This window comes from Crotalus tigris, unplaced genomic scaffold (assembly GCF_016545835.1).
Source record: "Crotalus tigris isolate CLP2741 ecotype Arizona unplaced genomic scaffold, ASM1654583v1 scf7180000023617.9722795, whole genome shotgun sequence".
Lineage (NCBI taxonomy): Eukaryota > Metazoa > Chordata > Lepidosauria > Squamata > Viperidae > Crotalus > Crotalus tigris.
The window spans coordinates 2582034-2602530 of record NW_024100081.1 but is presented as its reverse complement, the minus strand read 5'-3'; the positions used below and the strand labels follow the sequence as shown (position 1 = coordinate 2602530).

Below are 20497 nucleotides of genomic sequence, written 5' to 3'. Positions count from 1 at the left end.
GCACACAATTGAAAAAATAAACGGAAAAGAGAGAAAAATAAGAAAAAATTCTCACCCGGATTCACCACGGGGGCACTAAAAGCTTAGATGTTATTCAACTTACAGTCTGAAGCGGCAGGGCGATCAGCCATTTTTCTGTCTGATCTTCTTCTCCGTCGGTCCTCAGAGTTTTGTCCGGACAGCTGGAGGAGCCGCCGCTCCTCCGCAGCTGGATCGCAGCCTCCTTGACAGAAGTCGCACCCTCCAGGGCGACTTTGGACCCGTATAAGGGTCCACCGATGGAGGGAAACCTAGTCGACGAGGAGAGAAGTCTCCTCGTACGACTAGTGACGCCGTGAACGGAACCGGAAGTCTATGGATGCGACTTCTGAAAGCCCATTCTGGGCCTGGGCAACAAACAATTAGCTACTGGTTCTGCCGAAGTGGTGCTAACCTGCTGAATCCCACCACTAAAGTGACCCTCAGAGAATGTTGTGGATCCTTTTGGGGAGATTATTTGTAAAACGGGATGAGAACCTGGACAACTCTCCTCAAAAACAATTTGTCTATGAAAAAAGTACTTCAGAATAAAGATTTTTCTATAATACAAAGAATTTTGTGTTGTTTGTTTTTTTATTCTCAGGAATTACTGGGAATATTTTCGTTTGCTCTGTGTTATTCTAACTATCCATTCTACTCAATTTAGCATTCTACTCTCAATCCTTACATTTTTTGCTTCCGCATTCTAAAGATAGAACATTGAAAATATTCTTGTCCTACAATACATTATGCTCGTGGCCAGATATCTGTCTGCATGTGTATCTGAGTGGGTGTGTAAAGTATATGGCTGGGGGGGGGGAGAACATATGATCCACATTGTGAACTACCAGTATAGAGCATAGAACATAAAGCATATTGATAGATGTATGTTATATTATATAGATTGGATCAGGGGTGAGCATATAAGACCTGTGGACTTCAACTTCCAGAATTCCTGAGCCAGCATGGATTAGGTAAATGAAGGCTCAATTCTCAGATTCATCCTTTACATTCTTGTGTGGTTCTTGTAATGCCAATAACTTTACATGCGGGGCCGAAACATGCTTTGCAAAATGTATAGCAGAATTACCTGCCGTTTACTGGTACTGTATTTGCGATGGCTCTTTATAGAGTCAACTTGGAACAAGTTGTTTTATAATGTGGTAAAACAGATGCAAGTATAACATGCTTCTTTTGCATTCTTTATGTAATTTTTTTCAAAAAGAATATGATGGTCCTGTTGCTTGTGCTGCAATACTTTCCTCTGGTTCTTTTGTGCAGGCTTTGAAACTCCCACATGTGGATTACATAGAAGAGGACTCTTACGTGTTTGCTCAAAGCATTCCTTGGAATCTTGGCCGGATTGTCCCAGAACAGGACACGCTGAATGAGTATCATCCCCCCAGTAAGCTATCTCTTTCATCTTTTCCACATTTTTTTCAGAAGCAAGCAGGGACCCTCTGTCAAAAGCAAAGGACATTTATTTCAACAATAATTAAAAGAATGGGATACAAATTCAAATTCTTCCATGGAATATGGATCAAGTTGAGTTTATTCTTCATTTGGGATTACAGAACTACAGTAATTCTCTCATTTCTATGAGAGCGAATGGACAATAGGAGGTCCAAGAGAGGAGACAGGTGTTTCTGTTTAGAGGAAACTTCTGATGCTCTCCCAGTTCAAAATCATTGATCCATTTTAGTCTCTTCCAGGATATATATTTAAGAAACACTTAGAAAAAGTAAACAAAATCCTTATTTGGAGTGAGAGTATTTCAGCCTAAACAGAGTAGCACCTAAATGAGACTGGAGACCTTCCGACTCTTATTTTGGATATCTAAAAAGAGCTTCTGGAAGTTGGGCTGGGTTGGATTGGGAATATATAATGAGAAGAAATCAGGAAAACTGATCTGTTAACGATTGCTATAGTTTTTATTAGAATTGCATTTTCCTTCCCTGTTCCTAATATTCATGGTTGGAGATAAGCTCATTTTGATGTCAGTGGGGACTTTATACCAATTGCCAGTAGAAGTATGTTGGAGACATAGTCAAAATAATACAAGGTGTAGCCCAAGCCACAACTCCTCATTTCCAGCTATTTAAAAAAAACACTTCAGAATGACAAACTCTGTTGCAATTACTATGTCCATATATTAACTGCAGTCCACAGTTCACCTTCTAGTATCCAGATTTTAAGTCTGACTTTCTGACATAGAATCACAATATTTAACTCATTTCCTTCCATTGTTAAGGCACAAGAGAAATTAAATTAAAATTAATTAAATTAAAATTAAGACCAGCCTTGCATTGTTGTAATATTGGATTAATATTGAATAATTGGATTAATATTGACAAACAAATTAAAATAAAAAATGCATTTAACTGTTTTAATAAGTATCCCTTCGATATCACTGATTCTCCCTATAGATGCTGGTGAACTGGTTGAGGTTTATCTGTTAGATACTGGTGTACAGAGCACCCATCGGGAAATAGAAGGCAAAATATTTGTGACCGAGTTTGAGAATGTCCCTGAAGAAGACGGCACTCGCTTTCACCGCCAGGTAGATATTTTTCTTTCCGGTGGGAAGAAATTCCGGGAATGGTAATTTCGGTACACCTGTGTCAGGCCCAAAACTAAGAATAACACATGGCAATTCTTCCAGGCTGAGTTCTTTATTGTTTCACAGCTATAGACAAAATCTTGCCAGACTGAGGACTCTACTATCTGCATCTACAGTATAGTCTGTGAACTATTAGGGAAGGACTGTCTTCATCTTCTTTCTCTCACACATAACATCTGGACTGAGTTGCCTCTTACTTCTCTGGAATACCCTCTTCGTTCCTGGAGATCCCTCTCTTCACTATTTTTCGTCACATTCTGGAACATCTGGTTCATAACGTTTGGCTAAGTTCTACTTTTATAGTTATAGAGTTAAAACCCAATCAGCAATAAGAAACATAATTTGTAGCTCTTTGGAGCACTTCCTAGAAAGATGTTGGATCAAGTATCTATGATGGTGCCTCCCTGGATCCAGTGCATCTAATTATGTCTATGATGAGTTTTATTCCTTCATTAGAATATGCTGGTAAAAATGAATAATTTGGGAAATCGGGTGATTGGTAGAGTTGGTTATAGCTCTCTTTTCCCTGCCCAAGACTTTGAAACCTTCTGTTATTTGCCATCTATTTATCCATTGAGAATACAGAGGTGCTTGTTCCTCTTGGTGACTGACACATTGGGTGACAATGCCCGACTGATGAGTCTTTTTCATTACTACCTATAATTAAAGCTCTAGTTTACCTTTAATTTTTCTAGTTGCGCGTTGCCTTGAGCGCTATTTGATGTATACATCTTATTATTACTACCTGTGTTTGGGCTTGCAAGAAGTGAAAAACTTTGTTTTTCTGCTTCATGGAAGGCCAGTAAGTGTGACAGCCATGGGACCCACATGGCAGGTGTGGTGAATGGAAGGGATGCTGGAGTTGCGAAAGGTGCCAATGTCCGTAGTCTGCGGGTGCTCAACTGCCAAGGAAAAGGCACCATAAGCGGCACGCTGATTGGTGAGTAGTGGCAAGCGTGGGTTCAATTCATTTCTAAAATTAAATTCATCCTCTCATTTTTATATGGATTTGCAGATTGTCGTAGGTTGTTGTGAGCATGTCTCTCAATTTTATTTGCTGTATATTTCTGGAGAGAATGTTATATTATATGTTTCTATACTTTTTTAAAATATCTGTTTTGTCTGAATATTGGCTTAATATAAATGTTTTATATATTTTTTTCTGAGTTGCAAACAGTAGCATAAAATTCAAAAGACTCAGGTTTGATTCACGGTTAGGCTGACATTTCCTCATTCCACATCGTAGCTTTTAGTTCTGGCCTATACATATTGGAAGGGGGAGAACCCTACTGTTATCCAGAGGGGCCACTACTGCATTCTCTTAAGAGGTGGAATTACAGGCCAAGATATTATGTGAAAGACTTTGTATATTTATTGCAGAAATAATAAATAATTTGACAATATTTTAAAAAAAAAACCCCAAAAAGCAATGCAATTTACTTCTGTATTGTGTCCCTCCAAAAAATGCATTCATTTATTCATGTGGTCACTAGGGATCATGTTCAGTTAGAAAAGGTTAATGCCTTTAATACCTTTGTTGAATCAAGTAAGGTTTTAAAATAGTTGCAAGATTTGGAATTCAAAATTCTTCGTTGGGCATTGTGGTTAAAAGTCAGAGAAGGAAAAAGGGGGCAATACTTTTGGCTAATATTAGAATTATTAAATTCTGAACAGAATTGAGTCCAAAATTTCCAAAATTAAATTTATCTTTTCATAAAGGCATGCATATATCTGGTTAGGGTTTAAGATACAAAGAGTTTAATTTATTTTTTACCAATTTAAAAAGTGGAAAAATACATTATTTTTCAGATTTACATGGTTTCTTTGACAGCTGTCTGTTTTTCCTTTGCACCTCATTCCTTTCTCACAGGGAAAAACACTTCTTTAAAAATAGCCAGAATGTTCTTCCTGTTTGTGTCTTTAAAATTTGGAGTTTGTACTGGGTAAAAGAAATGCAATGGCGTTAATCCTTTGCCCTATAGGGTTGGAATTCATTGCAAAGACTCTGGCTGTCCAGCCCTATAGTCCCCTGGTTGTCTTGCTCCCCTTGGCCGGAACCTATAGCCGCATCCTGAATACCGCCTCTCGTCAGATGGTCCAGATGGGGGTGGTCATGATAGCTGCAGCAGGCAACTACAAAGACGATGCTTGTCTATACTCTCCAGCATCAGAACCAGAGGTAAGTAGACAATGATGTTTTCCTTTCAGCCCAAAACCCAGGGGAAAATGGTCCAGAAATGGGTTTGTAATCCTTCTAACACAGGGGTGAGCAACTTTACGACTGTGGACTTCAACTCCCAGAATTCCACTCTGGGAGTTGAAGTCCACAGGTCATAAAGATGTCATAGTTGCCCCCCGCTGCCCTAATAAGGCTCCGGTTCAGCTCATCAAGATCTGCCAGTTACCTCGCTGCCTTAAATGCAGTGTTTTTCAGTTGTCACAATGAAGCCCCAACTCATTTAACGTATGGGAAGTTGAGGAAGATTGTGAAGCTTCACCTGTGCCATCCTCTCAGCTGTTTAGATGGTGTGGATCAGGTCTCCTGTCTGTTTGTGGAGTGCTAGGAGGTTAGCAAGATACTGGCTTATCCAGGGTCTGTCACATAGCCTTTTTTCTAGTTGTCTAAATACCCTGATGGTGTGATTCCGTGGTGGGTTTGCTGGTGATGCGTGCAATCATGTTATATAGACACACAATAAAGAATAGAGCAAGCCTATTTGATCCCACAGTCTCTTTTAATATGGTATGATAGAGTTTTATTAACTGTTCCTTGGTCAATAACATATTTTTCCTCCTATATGTAAACAAACATAGGCCATTGTGTAATACAAATATTTGTATTGTGTGAAGCTGCCCAAGTTTAATATCAGGACAATGAAGAATCAGTCTGATACTCAATATAATTAAAAACATCCATCTCTTCTTATAATGGCAGACAGCAAGATCAGGCTTAGATAATGTTCACGTGGGAATTTGACTAGGAACATGAGGTTTTTTTTTAGGGGAGGGTTTTAATTTCATGATGTCAACATACTTTTCCTCTGAATGATTGCATGCTTAATATTTGACAACAGAATTTCAGCCAGGAGCCTTTTCCAAATACATGTGGAATTTCTGGAAAGCAGCTCCTGATACCATAGTAGTGAGATAAGTGGGATAGATAGACTTAATCTAAGCCAATTTATTTGATTCTTTTTTTATTTTATAGTCCTCTCATGAGTCATCTAAAGAGAAATGCTTACAGTCAAATTATCTAGGAGATATTTTAGAAGAACTAGATTTTGAGACGAGAAAAACATAAAATAATAATTGCACAATATTTTTGGTATTTCTGGGTGACATTTTCCTGTGTCACCTAACACCTCTGATCAGTTCAGTCCAGAAAATCATTTATCTATGAAAATTTGGAGGGAACGTCTCTCTCAATGGAGAAACGGACTAAGGAATCATTTGCAAAGGATTTTAATATTTTTAATTTATTACATTGAATAGAGTTAGGCTAAATGGCCAACAAATATAGAGCAAGAATAATACCTGGTGAAACTATGCTGGGGCTGGAGGAAGAGGATAAGGAAGCAATTTTTGTGAACCCTCCTTCCTTCAACAGTGCTTGAACAAATGCTCTAAAAGGCTTTGGGAAGCTACTGGAGCAGTATGAAGAATGACAAAAGGAAGAGAGCTGGTGAAGAACATCTTCTTGTTGCTTTCCTCAAAAGCGTATCTCCCCGCTGGATCCAGACACAGAAAGAGAGAAACCTCTTTATACATAGATCCAACTCTGATTCTGAAATCCTGTTTCTCCTACTTGCTCAGGACTGACAAGATACTGTCTCATTGTAGGTGATTACAGTTGGAGCAACCAATGCCCAAGACCAGCCTGCCTCCATGGGGACTTTGGGAACCAACTTTGGACGCTGCGTAGATATCTTTGCTCCTGGAGATGATATCATTGGTGCCTCTAGTGACTGCAGCACCTGCTTCACAGCTCAGAGTGGGACATCGCAAGCAGCTGCCCATGTCGCAGGTCATATTGTGTGACAGAAATATGAAGAGTCCAGCAAGTTGTGTAGCTCTTGTTTATTGCAATGAGGTTCTCTGAAGATGAACTATCAATAACATGTGCCTTGTTATAGGAGTTTGAGGCGAGAAAGATAAGATTTTCCAAAGGTGGAAAAAGTCTCCCTCCCCAGTTTCATTCAAAATAATACTCAAGGATTTGCAAAATTCAAACCTATAGAACAATGCATGATGGTAATGCATTGTTGTCAGTGGGGGAGAAAAAACGGGCAGAGTTTGTTGTTTTGCATTTGATGTTAGGGAAGGTAAAAACTGAAGTATTAAGCCTTCAGGACACCCTTTTTTTTTAGTAGTTAAAATGAGCAAAGGATGACACAATGGTTTATATCAGCTTGGTTAGCTCCAGGGGCTACAAAAACAGAGCCACTAGTATTAGCGCTTAGCACTAGCACTTAGACTTATATACCGCTTCACAGGGCTTTACGGCCCTCTCTTAGCAGTTTACAATGTCAGCATATTGCCCTCAACAATATGGATCCTCATTTTACCGACTTTAGAAGGATGGAAGGCTGAGTCAACCTTGAGTCAGTCAGAATCGAACGGCCGAATTGCTGTCAGCCGACAGTCAGCAGAAGTAGCCTGCAGTACTGCATTCTAACCACTGGGTACCAGGGCTCTGGTGTTCCTACCTTTGCAATACCCACCAGTGGTACAAATTAAACTGGTACATTTTCATTGCATCTATGTTTTAATGGCATCAATGGATTGCTTAAAGAATTGGTAGACCTTTGACTGCATTTCCCCTTGTCTTGTTCTAGAAGGAGCAGCTAAATAATTTTATCTGTATTATCAAGATAAGCAAGCTTAGTCCTTTTTAGATTCTATTGGCTTCCAGAAAAAATATTTAAACTCCTGATGAAGCTGACTTATGAGAAACAGAATTGATGTTTAGGATTAAGAGTAATTTTTAATTGAGTATGGAACAGGGACTTTTTGTTGATGGATAGGCCTCTTTCTCTCTCTCTATAAATCTAATATCATATTCACTTTTCCAATCACATTCAGAAACAGGAAATAAAATTATTTGACTGAAAGTTCCCCAGTGTTTTAAATCAAACTGGCCTGATAAAACATTTATTTTTCCATTAATTTGTTATGAGCTTTAATCACAAAGCAGAAATGCAGGTATGAGATGGGACAAAACCATGAATTCAAGGACATTCACATATGTAATATTTTAAGCCATTAAGACTGGTGTTACTCTGAAATGAAGAGCCGAGGTGGCGCAGCAGTTAGGGTGCAGTACTGCAGGCCACTTTAGCTGACTGTGTTCAGCAGGTCAGAGGTTCAAATCTCACCGGCTCAAGGTTGACTCAGCCTTCCATCCTTCCGAGGTAGGTAAAATGAGGACCCAGATTGTTGGGGGCAATGTAAATAAATAAATATATATACACACACACACACACACACACACACACACACACACACATACATTGCTTACTGGTATACATTGCTTACTGGTGTACACCGCTTAGAGAGTGCTTGCACTTAAAGCGGTATATAAGTCTCATAAATAAATAAATAAATAAATAAATGTTAACTGGAGCATTAATTCAGATTAGAAATTGAAGAGCATAGTTGGTTCATGTTTATATTATTCATATGCACAGACATAGAAATCCTCCCTGATTCAGGCAGGAGGATCCGAGCATAATTTTTTTTGAAGGGAAAATGTGAGAGAAAGTCGGCATTTGTATTAAGTTGCCTCAGATTTTGCCAAGCAAATAATCAGTTTCAGTTGGGCTTCCTTTAAAAAACCATACAAGCACAAAGTGTTATTTTGCGGTAATTATACAAATATAAACTGTAGAAATACATAACCTAATCCCTCTTCATGTGTGTTTTTTGGAGGGATAAAAACAGGGCTTGCTTGTTGTCCTAGGTATTGCAGCCATGATCTTGAATGCCAACCCCGCCCTGTCCATCTCCGAGCTGAGGCAAAAACTGATCCACTTTTCTGTCAAAAACCTTATGAATGAGGCTTGGTTTCCAGAAGACCAGAGGCTGTTAACGCCAAACAGAGTGGCTGGGCTTCCCTCCAAAATTGTAGCAGGTGAGTCCTGTTGATGTCTTCTTCATTGGTACAGGCCTGAACTATCTCAGATCCTGTGTCTTCATCCCAGTCTTGACTCCCAGAAACTGCCTGAATATTAGCAATATTTTTGGTAGTGGTTTGCATTGCTTCCTTGCAGGGGCTGAGGAAAAGTGATTGACCCAAAATTACCCAGATGTCTCATGTCGAAACCAGGGCTAGAAACTCACAGTCTTCTGGTTCTAGCTTGATGTTTTTACTCACTACACCAAACCAGCTATTTGAACTTAGCTGCTACCTATTCAACTTGATTATAATTGAATATAAACTTTAAACCTGGAGTATTTTTTTTACTGCCTTGATTGAGCAAACTCCTTAAGAAGCTGAGGATTATACCATGACTTTGAATTGGCTAATAAACTATTGCCCCAATTAATTGCTCCACTGAATTTTTTTTATAGCCAAATAAAGCTTATGTCAGGATCTCTATCGTCGGCCTGGCGCCTTGCTGGCGTCCTGCCATCAAAGGGGAAGGGAGTGCAGAGGCATTTGGGGCAATCCACACCTGTGTATCTAATGGTGGGAAATGGGAAGGGGGAACTGATATGTGAAGAAGACCAGGGCTGTTTGTACTGGTTACACCAGGCATCTTCAAGGCTGCTTGCCCTGAATATGAAATTCCAACAGCGTAAACAACCCAGAGTTTCCCACAACATTGGGTGGAGGGATGAGGAACGTTAAGTTTGGCTCTTTGTATCAGTGAGCGGGAACTTCAATTTCCTCCTCATCTTCCTGTAACCAACATCTTTAGTAAAAATTCCATCACTAGAAGTCGCTAAAAATAAGCTGTCAGACCTTCCCCAAAACAATCATTTAGGAAAGCAGACTCTAGACTCCAGTTGATTGAAGTGAAAAGAATTTTTACTAAAGATGTTGGTTGCAGGAATAATTCTTATTCCACTAATCATGTATAATAGCATATTCTTCATGATTTGAAGTCTGCCCAAGAACTTGGACATGGTAAGGGTAATGTCTGTGTATGAGGAGGAACCCAACAATACTATTGGTTGTGATCGGTCTGTTGTAAGTTGTTCCAAATTTAGACAGTAAAGGGGTGTGCACTATGTTCAAAGAGTTGATCAGTCTGAATTTTAAGTATCATAATTTTTTTGCCCTGTGATGTTATCTGCAATTTTATGTTTCCAGAAATTCTGAATTGATGGTGAATTTGTACTCTTGACCAAAATGCCAGTGATATCTTCCCAATTCAACTATGCCTTTTTTGTAATCGTCTTCCTTGGCACAACTAGCATTTACTATCTAAACTGATCTTTTCTACTTTTATTTTGATAACATTTGTACTTAATGCTTGTTCTTGAGCAATAAAAAGCGTTCTTTTTACAATGCTTCCTTTTTAAAATACTTCATCCTTAAGCCACTGTCATGTTTTACTGTTGTCTAATTTTCTTTCAATATCTTTCAAGGAAGATATTACTTTGTTTTTCCAATTTTCTAACCTCATTTCAAACTGTTGCTTTTTATAGTCACTGAGATTCCATTTCCTCAAATAGCCTTTATTTCTGAGATTAATTCAATAAAGCTTTGTTATTGTCTTGATGTAATCATTAAGCTTTATTTTTGTTCTTTATTTTACCTTTAATCGGTGCTAGCCCACCAGTTTTTCTTGGGAAAAAAATCTGTCAATAACAATATGAGGATATAGGGCATTATTTATAAGCATTAATTTTCTGATTTGCTGATCAAGATTAACATGGTTCAGTATTCCTGTAATAGATCTGATTATTGATATTGCTTATGAATTGTCTGATTCAACGATTTTGGTGAGATTTTAGGATTTTCTTTACCCATCTGCATTAATTTGAACTTATAGTATTTATATTTATTTATTTGTTGTACAAACTATCTGATGTTTCCAAATTTCCCAGATATTTATAAGCTCACTTAAGTGCTAGCCCTTTGATGCTTGTGTAACTTAAAAGTTGAGTATCTTGTGAGTTAATTAATTTAATTTCTTTACTGCAAATGTGATCACACATTTATCAAGTCCAAATTGTGTTGCACTATATGTATTTGGCCCCATTCTCTCTCATTAGAAAATCTATTGACATCTCTTTCACTAGTTTTTTAAACTATTAACCTTTTTGTATCTATTTTACTGTTAATCAACATTTGTAACTTAAATGTAAGCATATTTGCTAGATAGGCAGAAATCTAATCTAATCTAATCTAATCTAATCTAATCCCTCCAAATAGCCAATTTTGTTTTATTCATGAACTTCACTCAGTCTTTGCAATTTTTAATTCTTGTTTTATGGCAAGAATGACCAATCTTTTCAATTTTTGCCATCAGTCCCTTCTCGGAGATCATCGGGGATATGTCTGTGGTATAGTAATGTCACCAGATGTCATCAGGTACGCCAGTCTATGAAACAGACACCATGCAGTTCTAAGCTACTTCTAGCAGAACAGCTTTAGCAGCAGAATCTTGCAAATCTGAATATGCCATCTTCCCTCCCTCTTCTATCTTCATGAGGCGGGAAACTCTCAGGTGGTTTTCAAATTATTTCCTTGGCTTGGACTCAAGCTTCATTTATCTAATTGTTAGCTTGTTTGTGGATGTTCCATATGTTCTTCAAAGCCATTCTCTCTACCTACTCTAGAAGGTGAAACGTTCTTTGGTGTTTGAAAAATGTTTTTTTGGGGGGAGGCTTAGCACGCTAATTCCTGCCTTTATTTCAGGGTTTTCAAAGTTAAAATAATTCAAGCACAAAGAAGGTATTTTTCAAACTTCAGCACCTCTGGTTTGAGGTTTATTCAGTCAATTATGTGTGTTAGCGCAATGTATTTTTCAAAGGTAGGATCTTTCCAAATGGTTGAACTACAGAAATCATAAAGCCTGGAGATAGTCCTAAACAAATGGGATTCTGCTAGTCCTTAACAGTGACCATTAGTGACTCTCTTTCAGAGGAACAACTGTACTGTCGCTCTGTGTGGTCTTCCTTGTCTGACTCAACTAGTGCAGCAACAGCTGTTGCCCAATGCAACAGCTACGAAGACATGTTCAGCTGCTCAAGTTTATCAAAGGATGGCAAATGGCGAGGGGAGCACATTGAGGTAATGTTTAAAGGCAAGATGGTATAGTTTGCTATTTAATTTTAATTAATTTTATACACAGATCTGCATCTCAGCCAGATATGAAAATCAGATTTGATGCCATTCTCAGTGTCTTATTCTCATTTCTTTTTCTTTTCCTTAAATACTAGGATAATGGAGGCAAGAAGGAGTGTGTGGCTCTCAACAGATTTCGAGGCCAAGGTGTCTATGCCATAGCTAGGTGTTGCATTTGGCCCAAGGCTGACTGCCAGGTTAATAGCCATTCACAGACCACAGAGGGCACGGCCATGAAAAGTGTTACCTGCATCAAAGATAGCCATGTTTTGACAGGTATGCTATGACAGCTCTGATGATAGTAACTAAAAAAGTAAAATTTATGATGTGGAGATATGTTTATGTACAAGTTGTATTATAGCAAATGGGATCTGCACTAAAATAGGTCTTGTATGCATAAAATATTAAGAGCATATCAGATTGTGTGGCTAATGGTATGCTATTGGCAGAGACCAGCTTTAGTAGCACAAAAGAAGAAAAAAGTTACAGTTCCTGCTTCCCACCATCTTCTAGCATTTCCCACCATAAATGTCCACCTAAAACTTCTTAATGATAAAGCTGATCCGGGTTCCACTTTCATCTGGCTCCCCATTTGTCTTGTGCTAAATGCCTGCCATTTCCCATCTGGTCCACTGTGAAAATGTTAAAGTATTTTTTGAACACTTTGCAAAATTTGAAAACCGAAGTTGGTAGTTCCATTTTCCCTTTCCTAAGGATTTTTTGTTTTTTTTGTTTTGCATGTGAGAATACAAAGACTGAGGGATGTACCGCCATTTGTTTTCTAATCTTATAGTAATGTACACAAAACAGAATCCTTAGTTAACAGTGATAGCCATGTATATACTTCAGTGAATTTTTTTACAAAATGCCCTAATATGATCTACACTGGCAGGCTGCAGCACTCATTCTCTGGATGGAGATCTCAGTGGCGGCATCAATGCTGTACACCAGGCGGACAGTAGGTGGGCCCACTGTGTAAGCCAAGGAGAAGCAACCGTGCACGCTTTCTGCTGCCATGCACCCAGCCTTGAGTGCAAAGTTCAGGGACATCCTCCCCTGGAGTACCCAACAAAGGTATGTGCATATCATTCTTGATGGCATCTCCCGGTCTAGTCTGATAACTTGCTTCCTAAGTAGTGCAAGCTCTAATGAAGATGAAAACGATTCTGTGCATTCCTTTGCACGGCCACTGAGTAGCCAGGGAAAGGCTGTTAAGAGATTGTCTGTTCACACAATACAGTTTGCCTATTTATTGACTTGCTCTTTTCTTGTTTTGCACAAGAAAACCTGTGTCCTGTTGGGTCATAATTTCAGATATATTTCCTTCCCAGATTTCTCAGTGCCTTCAACAATGAGATCTAATGTACTTTGAAAAATTCTTAAAAAATCAGGGAGATATTCAAAGACGTATCTGCTTGAAAGGAGCATAAACATCCGTTGACCACAGGAAATGTTTTATGACATTTTGTACTGGGTCATAAAATGCTTTATAAAATTTGCCAAATTTCAATTCCATGGGAGTCACGGGTCCTGAATTTTGGATACATTCTGTAAGTTAGCCCATTTGAGGTACTTTGAAAATGTTTTGCCCGGTGATTGCCCAGTTAAAGATTACAGACACGAGAATTTTAGCAGTATGTTGATTAAAAATAACCTCTATTCCTTTTTCTCAGGTGATGGAGACCTGTGATGATGGCTGGACTCTAACCGGATGTAATGCCCAGTCACCTAGCTCCAACAGTCTTGGGGCATATTCAGTGGACAACACCTGCGTTGTACTCAGCCGTCCAGGAAGCAAAGGAGCAACCGCAGTTGCCATTTGCTGCAGAAAGAGGCTCTTAGAAGAGGAGAAGCAAAGTTCCAGTAACAACTGACAATTCTACCTTTTCCTCCCTTCAACTATCCAAAAGACCCACACATTTTGACAATTGCCATATAGGGTCACACTGGTAAACACAGTAGTCCCTAGAGCAGAACTCCAATACAGCTTGGGATTGCTTGGGATAACCTTAGCTTAGCACAACTATTTCAGACGCTGCAGTTGTGCAAAACATCATCCCTCTAGCAACGTTCCCATAGTTAACATCAAGAAATGGGTGTCTTTGTTGTCTCGATAATATCAATTAAGCTGCATTTGTAAAATATCTTTGATCAATTAGCTGCATACATAATTTTTCACCAACTTTTTATTTGCAATCAGTGACTTCCAGGCTTTTTAGAATATCTATTTTGTTAACCATCCACTAGTTCAATGCATTATGCTTATAGCATAGAAGGCTAGGGGTGGGGGTGGGGCAGAGCAGGCAGAAGGATGAAGAAGGTAACAGTTTCTGTGTAATTCTTTAACTTGGTCACAACCTTTCATTGGTTGAACTATAACTAGAAACCTCTGTGTACATATTAGTGATGCTTAAAACTGGAGAAAGTGAAAGTATTAATACTTTAAATCTGCCCAGGATAGCAGATTAATTGCAGAGCATACTATTATCATTATATCCTCCTGTTTTTTGAGTATTTTTATATAGTAAGTTGTATGGTAATATTTTGCAGCAAGCATAGACAAACCATGGGCTGCATTTAACCCTTCCTTCTAGAGGCCCTGTGCAATTAACAGTATCCTTTGTAGTTAAACATAAACATACAATTTAACTGTTTAATACTTTTAAAAGAAAAAGGCATACCTGGGAGATATTGTGGGTTCGGTTCCAGATCAGCAAATATTACAATAAAGTGAGTCACACTATTTTTTGGTGTGTGTGTGTGGGGTATTTCCTGAGTGCTTGTAAGTTATGTTTGCACTCTACTGTAATTTATCAAATGTGTAAAATAGCACTATGTCTAAAAAACAATGTACATACCTTAATTAAGGTCCTTTATTATTAATGAGCAAATGCTGTTGGAAAAATGGTGGTAACAGATCTGTTCAATGCAGGGTTGCCATAAGCTTTCAATTTGTTAAAAAAAAATGCAGTATGTGCAAAGTTGAATAAAGCAAAGCGCAATAAAATAAGATATACCAGTATTCAAATACAAGTTGATAAGAGTTGGAAAATGTTTCTCCTGCTTCTGCTCACTTCTTGCTATTCTATGGTAGTTGCAACTCTCAACCTGAAACAGTGTTGGCCGTTTAGGATCTAGTTTATACTATTTTCTGTCATCATTCTCCAGTGCCATAATACAAAACTGCTTAACAATGTGTTGTAGCAAGTCTGAAATAGGATTATATCATATTGCACAGGTGTCAAACTCACTGCGTCACGTGACGTGTCACGACGTATCGCAACTTTTTTTGCATTGCTGGAGCTGGGATGGGCGCAGCCTCTGCATGATGCAACCGGCCTGCAGGCCGGCAGTTTAACACTCCTGTCCTATTGTATCCTTATACCAACTTTTAAGAAGCAGAAGTTTCTCCTCTTTTATTTCACTTTGTTAGTTTCTGTAACCATGAATGGAAGAAGCTCTGCAAAAATCAGAGCAATCAGTTTTCTCTAAGGAGGCTGGATCAGTGTGGATAACTACTAGCCCCCTACATATCACTGAAGCATAACTCTGAGCTCCATCTTCTTACGATAAGGATTTTTATTCTGAAAAATACTGGGAACTGTAGCTGAAAAAAGGTTATCACTGGGCTCCACTGGACCAATGAAGAATAGTTTTATACAAGCAAACCTGAAGCTTTTAAAACACTGAAGACTTAGGGACTTCTGCATGAGTGGCCTTAAGGCAACTATGAAACCAAGTAAACGCTGGGTAACCAAACAGTATAGTTTCCTAATAAAGTGTTTGGTAGCAACCATTTAAGTTGGTTTTTCAAAGCAAGCTATTAATTTCATGTAAAACTCTTTCCCACTTACCAAATGTTTAACTGCCTATATAACTGAATCTTTAATCGTGTATGCTCAATTACTGGGTAAAAATATTTTTAACTAAGGGACCATATACATGTTTTCTTAAATATTAAGTTTAGTTCAAAGTAAATATGTATTGGATTGCAGCCTAAGTTGCATTTCTGTTTTAGAAAGGGCAAAAAGAATACCGAATCATGAATAAACTGCATGTGATTCTTGGTATGTTATTTTGAAGTTCATACTCAAATTTATTATCTACTGTAATTGCTTGAGATTTCTTTGTACTGTAGATTTTACATTTTTATCTGAATCTATTTATTCTGTTTTATATAACATTTTATAAAGCAATTTCTTTTTGAAATAAAAGTTTCATACAATTTTAATGTGGCTGCATTTATGAAACTGTACTTAAAACCCTCCTCTGCATTTTTCTACAATTATATTTAAGGAAAGGGGAACAGGAAAAAAATCTAATTTTTATCACATCTTGTTTTTTTCATTAGAGATTCAAGCTCATAAGCGCTATCATTGTAAAAGGTGTGGCAGAACAAAATACTTTAGGAGGTATATAAGTTACCAGATCATATAGAAGATAGGTATGAAAAATATCCTTAATACTCTCAAACCTCTTTTGTATAAAATACTGATATTGTTCTGGTGGCGCAGTGGTTAGAATGCAGGATTGCAAGCTAACTTTGCCCACAGCCAGGAGTCTGATCCTGATGGGCTCAAGGTTGATTTAGCCTTCCATCCTTCCGAAGTTGGTAAAATGAGGATCTGGATTATTGGGGGCAATATGCTGACTTTCACTATGGGAAGGGAATATAAGTCTTAAGTGCTATTGCTATTGCCCTATTATATTTCATATTTCCTCTAGATAGGAGAAGACAGAACATTAATGTAATCTTCCTACTAGGATTCCAAACTATTTTGCATCTGGTTTGGAAGGAAAAAAAAAAAAGCCTCAGAGCAGGGCAGCCTTATGCTAATGAGTCATGCATACAGGACAAAGTAAGATTCAGAAAATAACTTTCTCATAATTCTATTTTTGAGTGGTGATTTTGGATTCTCAAATTCTCCAACATCCAATTCTAATTGAACAGGAGCTAGATAAATGAACCAGCCAAACAGCAGCTGTTTCCCCCCCCCCCTTTAATGATCATGTAATTCCTTCCCTCAGGGTGGAGCTGAGTGTTTACTGGCCAGATGTCCTTCCTGACACCTGGGTAGAGTTTGCAGGAGATATTTTCTCTTTGTGCCCAGAGAGAGAAAAATTGGCTGTTACCTAGGATCAAACTCACAGCCTCCCGATTGTGAGGTGAGAGCTCCACCTCTAGGCCACCACACCTCTCTTGTTTTTTAAGTTTAATAATCAGCCATCTTTTTCTTTTTTTGGTGAGAGGGATAAGCTTTATTCCATTGACCGGGGTTTTTTTTTTCCTCAGGGAAACGGCTTCTCCCTTCCATTTTTCACTCCCTTGGGAACTAGTTAAACACAACTGTACACAATGAGAAGACACAACAGAATTGTAATTGCCCCAGTGCTAGAGAACATTATGTATAAAATGCATTTTTCATCCAAAAGTACTGGCAGTAAAAGAGACTGCAACATAAAATGTGTGACAATTTGCATGGCAAATGTTTCTTTTAAAAAAAAGTCTTCAGCCAATTGAAGTGATAACAGCTGGAAGCCAAATAATTGACCAAATATTGTATTTGAAACCATAGCCATTAACTCTCTACAAGTTGGGAGTGAAGCAGAAAACAGTTTGCAATGGTTTTAGAAAGTATAGCGGTGGAACAGATCATCTTGTGATTCTGAAAAAATGCCCTGCTTCAATTTGGGATGAGACCCCCTTTTCCATAGGAAACAATGCAAATTTAAATGATTTTGGACCAATGCCTTTCTCTTCAGGTCAGCTCTATAACTTACTTTCATTTAAATTAAATGGAAGATAGGGTAACACAGTCAGGATGGGATAGGAACAACATTTATTCTAAATTTTAAAACATTGTATTAAAATGTTTGAAGGCTTAATAAAATATCTGAGTTCTGCTAACTTCATTGAAAGTGTTATCTTCAGAGAAGACATTCAACTGAAGCGTCATTGTTAAGAGTATTTCTCTGACTCACCCGTATGGCAGAGAATTTCAACTGGAAGATGTGCAGCTATTTCCAGCAACAGTGAAATGACCTGTTATATTCACAACTAGTGCACAACAGTGAAGTAATTTGTGTGCCAGTTCAGTTTTTGTAACAGTAATAAAAAAAAAAAAGAGGCACTTTTTGGCTGCTTGTGCCTTTGACTTGGCAAATTGTCCAGGCACTCTGAGCATCTCTCCCCAGTTCATGTGCATGGTATATTGTATAAATTAAGGCAAAATCCTTGAACACAACAAAAAGGAAAAGCAAATGAAGAAAAATGTGGGGAAAAAAAAAAGAAACTGGGATTCAAAATTGGTGTGGAAAAAAGTGTTGAGAGTAATTTAAGAGATTTCACGGGGTAAACAAAAACATACTCATATTAAGTTCAATTTGTTTCCAGTTATGAAAGAATTACACTTGTATTTCAAGTGCTGCCTAGCTAAGCAAAACAGCTTGCAATCCTTTGCCTGTGTTAAATTTTTTTAAGAATTGAAACGTCCCTACTTTACTCCAGTAATCATATAAAGCCAATTTCTACTTTTTCAATTTAAAAGTATAAGCAAATGATTGCAGATCACATAATTAACACAACGGTTTATTCAATATGTCTCCAAGTAGTAGAAGGATGATTTAAGGAGGCAAACAGCAATAAAATTCTGTCTTAAAGTGCTTTTTTTTTTTGTTAAACTTACTCATCATTTTCTAAAAAGTCCTACTGATGCCATAAATGTATTCTTGGAATAAACAAAGCTCTTTTATTGCTCTTACCCTTTAAGCACACAGCATCAGGAAAAAAGGTTACCAATTCCAGACTAACTTGTACCAAAACCATTCCATAAGGAATAATCATCCTTACATAAAAGGGCTCTCTTAAAAACAACCCTTTATGTAAAGCACTATACAAATTACCTAGAGACATATTAAATACAAAAGTCCTTGTGTAAATTTATTCTTAACTAATATTTTACAATGCCAAGTGTAAATCACACATTTTTTTACATAATTTTGAATATTCCTATTCAATATTTTCAAACAAATAAACAAACAAAAAAAGATTAAAAATTTGCCATTCATACGTAAAGGCAATCTGATTTTTCTTCCGTATAAAACCCAAGTCTTTTTTTTTCATTTTTCTTTTGTTTTGCAGCATCACAGAAAAGCAAAAGTTTTACATTCACTCATTAAATGTTCACATAAAAGTTTCAATAACTTGATAACTGTTCTTAAATGGGTGGAATCTTGACAGGGTTTTGTTTTGTTTTACTCATGCCTAAACTAGCATCTTTATAAGAATCAGAGCAGATGCCGGGAGACTTTCATAGCCTAATGCTGGAACTTCTCCACTGAAGAATACTTTTAACTCATTACAAAGTACCTACTGATCTTTTGAAAGCATTTACTTTCTTTTCCTCTAAAAGTGAAAACAAAAGGATTCCAGCCATATCACAAAGGCGCTGGGTATTCTCCACTTCAGAGCGGCTTTTCTCCTTCAGTTTGCAGCCATCAATTAAGTATCCACATCTTCAAGGTCACTTTTAGGTTCGCCAATCATCATGGGAGATACCGAGCCCTTTTAAAAATACAAAAGAATTAGAAAGTTTATGCTTTTATTTAAACTGAACAACTAGTTATTGCTGGAAGGTATTATAAGGGATTTTTCAGTAGCAGCCTTATGCATCATTTAGCAACTGCCTTTTGGAAACCAGAAAGTAATTTTTCACGAAAGGAGCAGAATGGACTGAATGTGAAATATAGATAGTCCTCGGTTAATAACTGCCCTGTTTAGCAATTGTTCAAACTTATGATAGTACAATGGTTGTGGCGTCCCGGTGGTCATGGGATAGCAATAGCAACTGGTGTGCATTTACAATGGACAGTGTTCTGCAGTAACATGATCACCATTTGCAACTTTCACAGCCACCTTCAGACAGGCAAAGTTAATGGAGCAACTGGCAGAAAGTCTTAAGCTGCCGTCATGTGATCAGCAACCATGGGTGATTTGTGCATAATGACCAAAGTGGAATTGATGTCGTAAATCAGGTGGGATCATATGAACGATCTTGACAGATAGCAACAGGATTGCTGGTTCCAATTGCAGTTGTTAAATGAGGACTACCTGTGTTAGGCTAGCATGACACACCATGATTAGGAGCACTAAAAGGGAAGTATGTATGGGATTTGCTATATTAAAAAGCAATATCCCTGAACATATGGCCCTTAAATCAATTTATGGAAGGCAAAATCTGTCAATGGCTCCATGTCACGATGACCTTAGAACATACCTAGAATCAGAGATAACTCTCTTAATACCAGTTGGGGGTGAAAATGAGCAGGAGATTGCAAAGATATACAAGTCTTCTTGTTAGCCATTCTGGGTAGAGAATCCATGTTGTCATATGTAGTTTAATGAACTAACGAGATTGCTACTGATAGAGCTTTTATTTGAATATTTTAAAATTTGAAATGTTAATTTCATCTAAGGAAATACTTCCAAAACTGACTACATCAAAGGTTAGTTTAGAAATAAATACAATATAAATTAGATCAGCACTACCATGAACTATCAG

At 37.7% G+C, this 20497-nt stretch overlaps 2 protein-coding genes across 4 annotated transcripts in view; one reads left to right on the top strand and one right to left on the bottom strand.

The window, feature by feature from the left end:
- The window catches only part of PCSK9 (proprotein convertase subtilisin/kexin type 9), a 29179-nt gene extending 11118 nt beyond the window's left edge, over window positions 1-18061 (top strand). The window contains exons 3-12 of the mRNA XM_039320025.1: window positions 1300-1423; window positions 2445-2578; window positions 3437-3578; window positions 4621-4817; window positions 6479-6662; window positions 8598-8768; window positions 11734-11882; window positions 12032-12212; window positions 12829-13010; window positions 13610-18061. Of these exons, the coding sequence (XP_039175959.1) occupies window positions 1300-1423; window positions 2445-2578; window positions 3437-3578; window positions 4621-4817; window positions 6479-6662; window positions 8598-8768; window positions 11734-11882; window positions 12032-12212; window positions 12829-13010; window positions 13610-13810 (1665 nt within the window). The 3' untranslated portion in view covers window positions 13811-18061. The remainder of the gene's footprint in view (window positions 1-1299; window positions 1424-2444; window positions 2579-3436; window positions 3579-4620; window positions 4818-6478; window positions 6663-8597; window positions 8769-11733; window positions 11883-12031; window positions 12213-12828; window positions 13011-13609) is intronic.
- Window positions 17481-20497, bottom strand: part of USP24 (ubiquitin specific peptidase 24) — an 87138-nt gene continuing 84121 nt past the window's right edge. For all 3 annotated transcript variants that reach the window (XM_039320024.1, XM_039320022.1, XM_039320023.1), the window contains one exon: window positions 17481-19500. Coding sequence is in view for 2 of the 3 variants with exons in the window: in XM_039320022.1 (XP_039175956.1) it covers window positions 19438-19500 (63 nt within the window). In the remaining variant the exon portion in view is untranslated. The remainder of the gene's footprint in view (window positions 19501-20497) is intronic.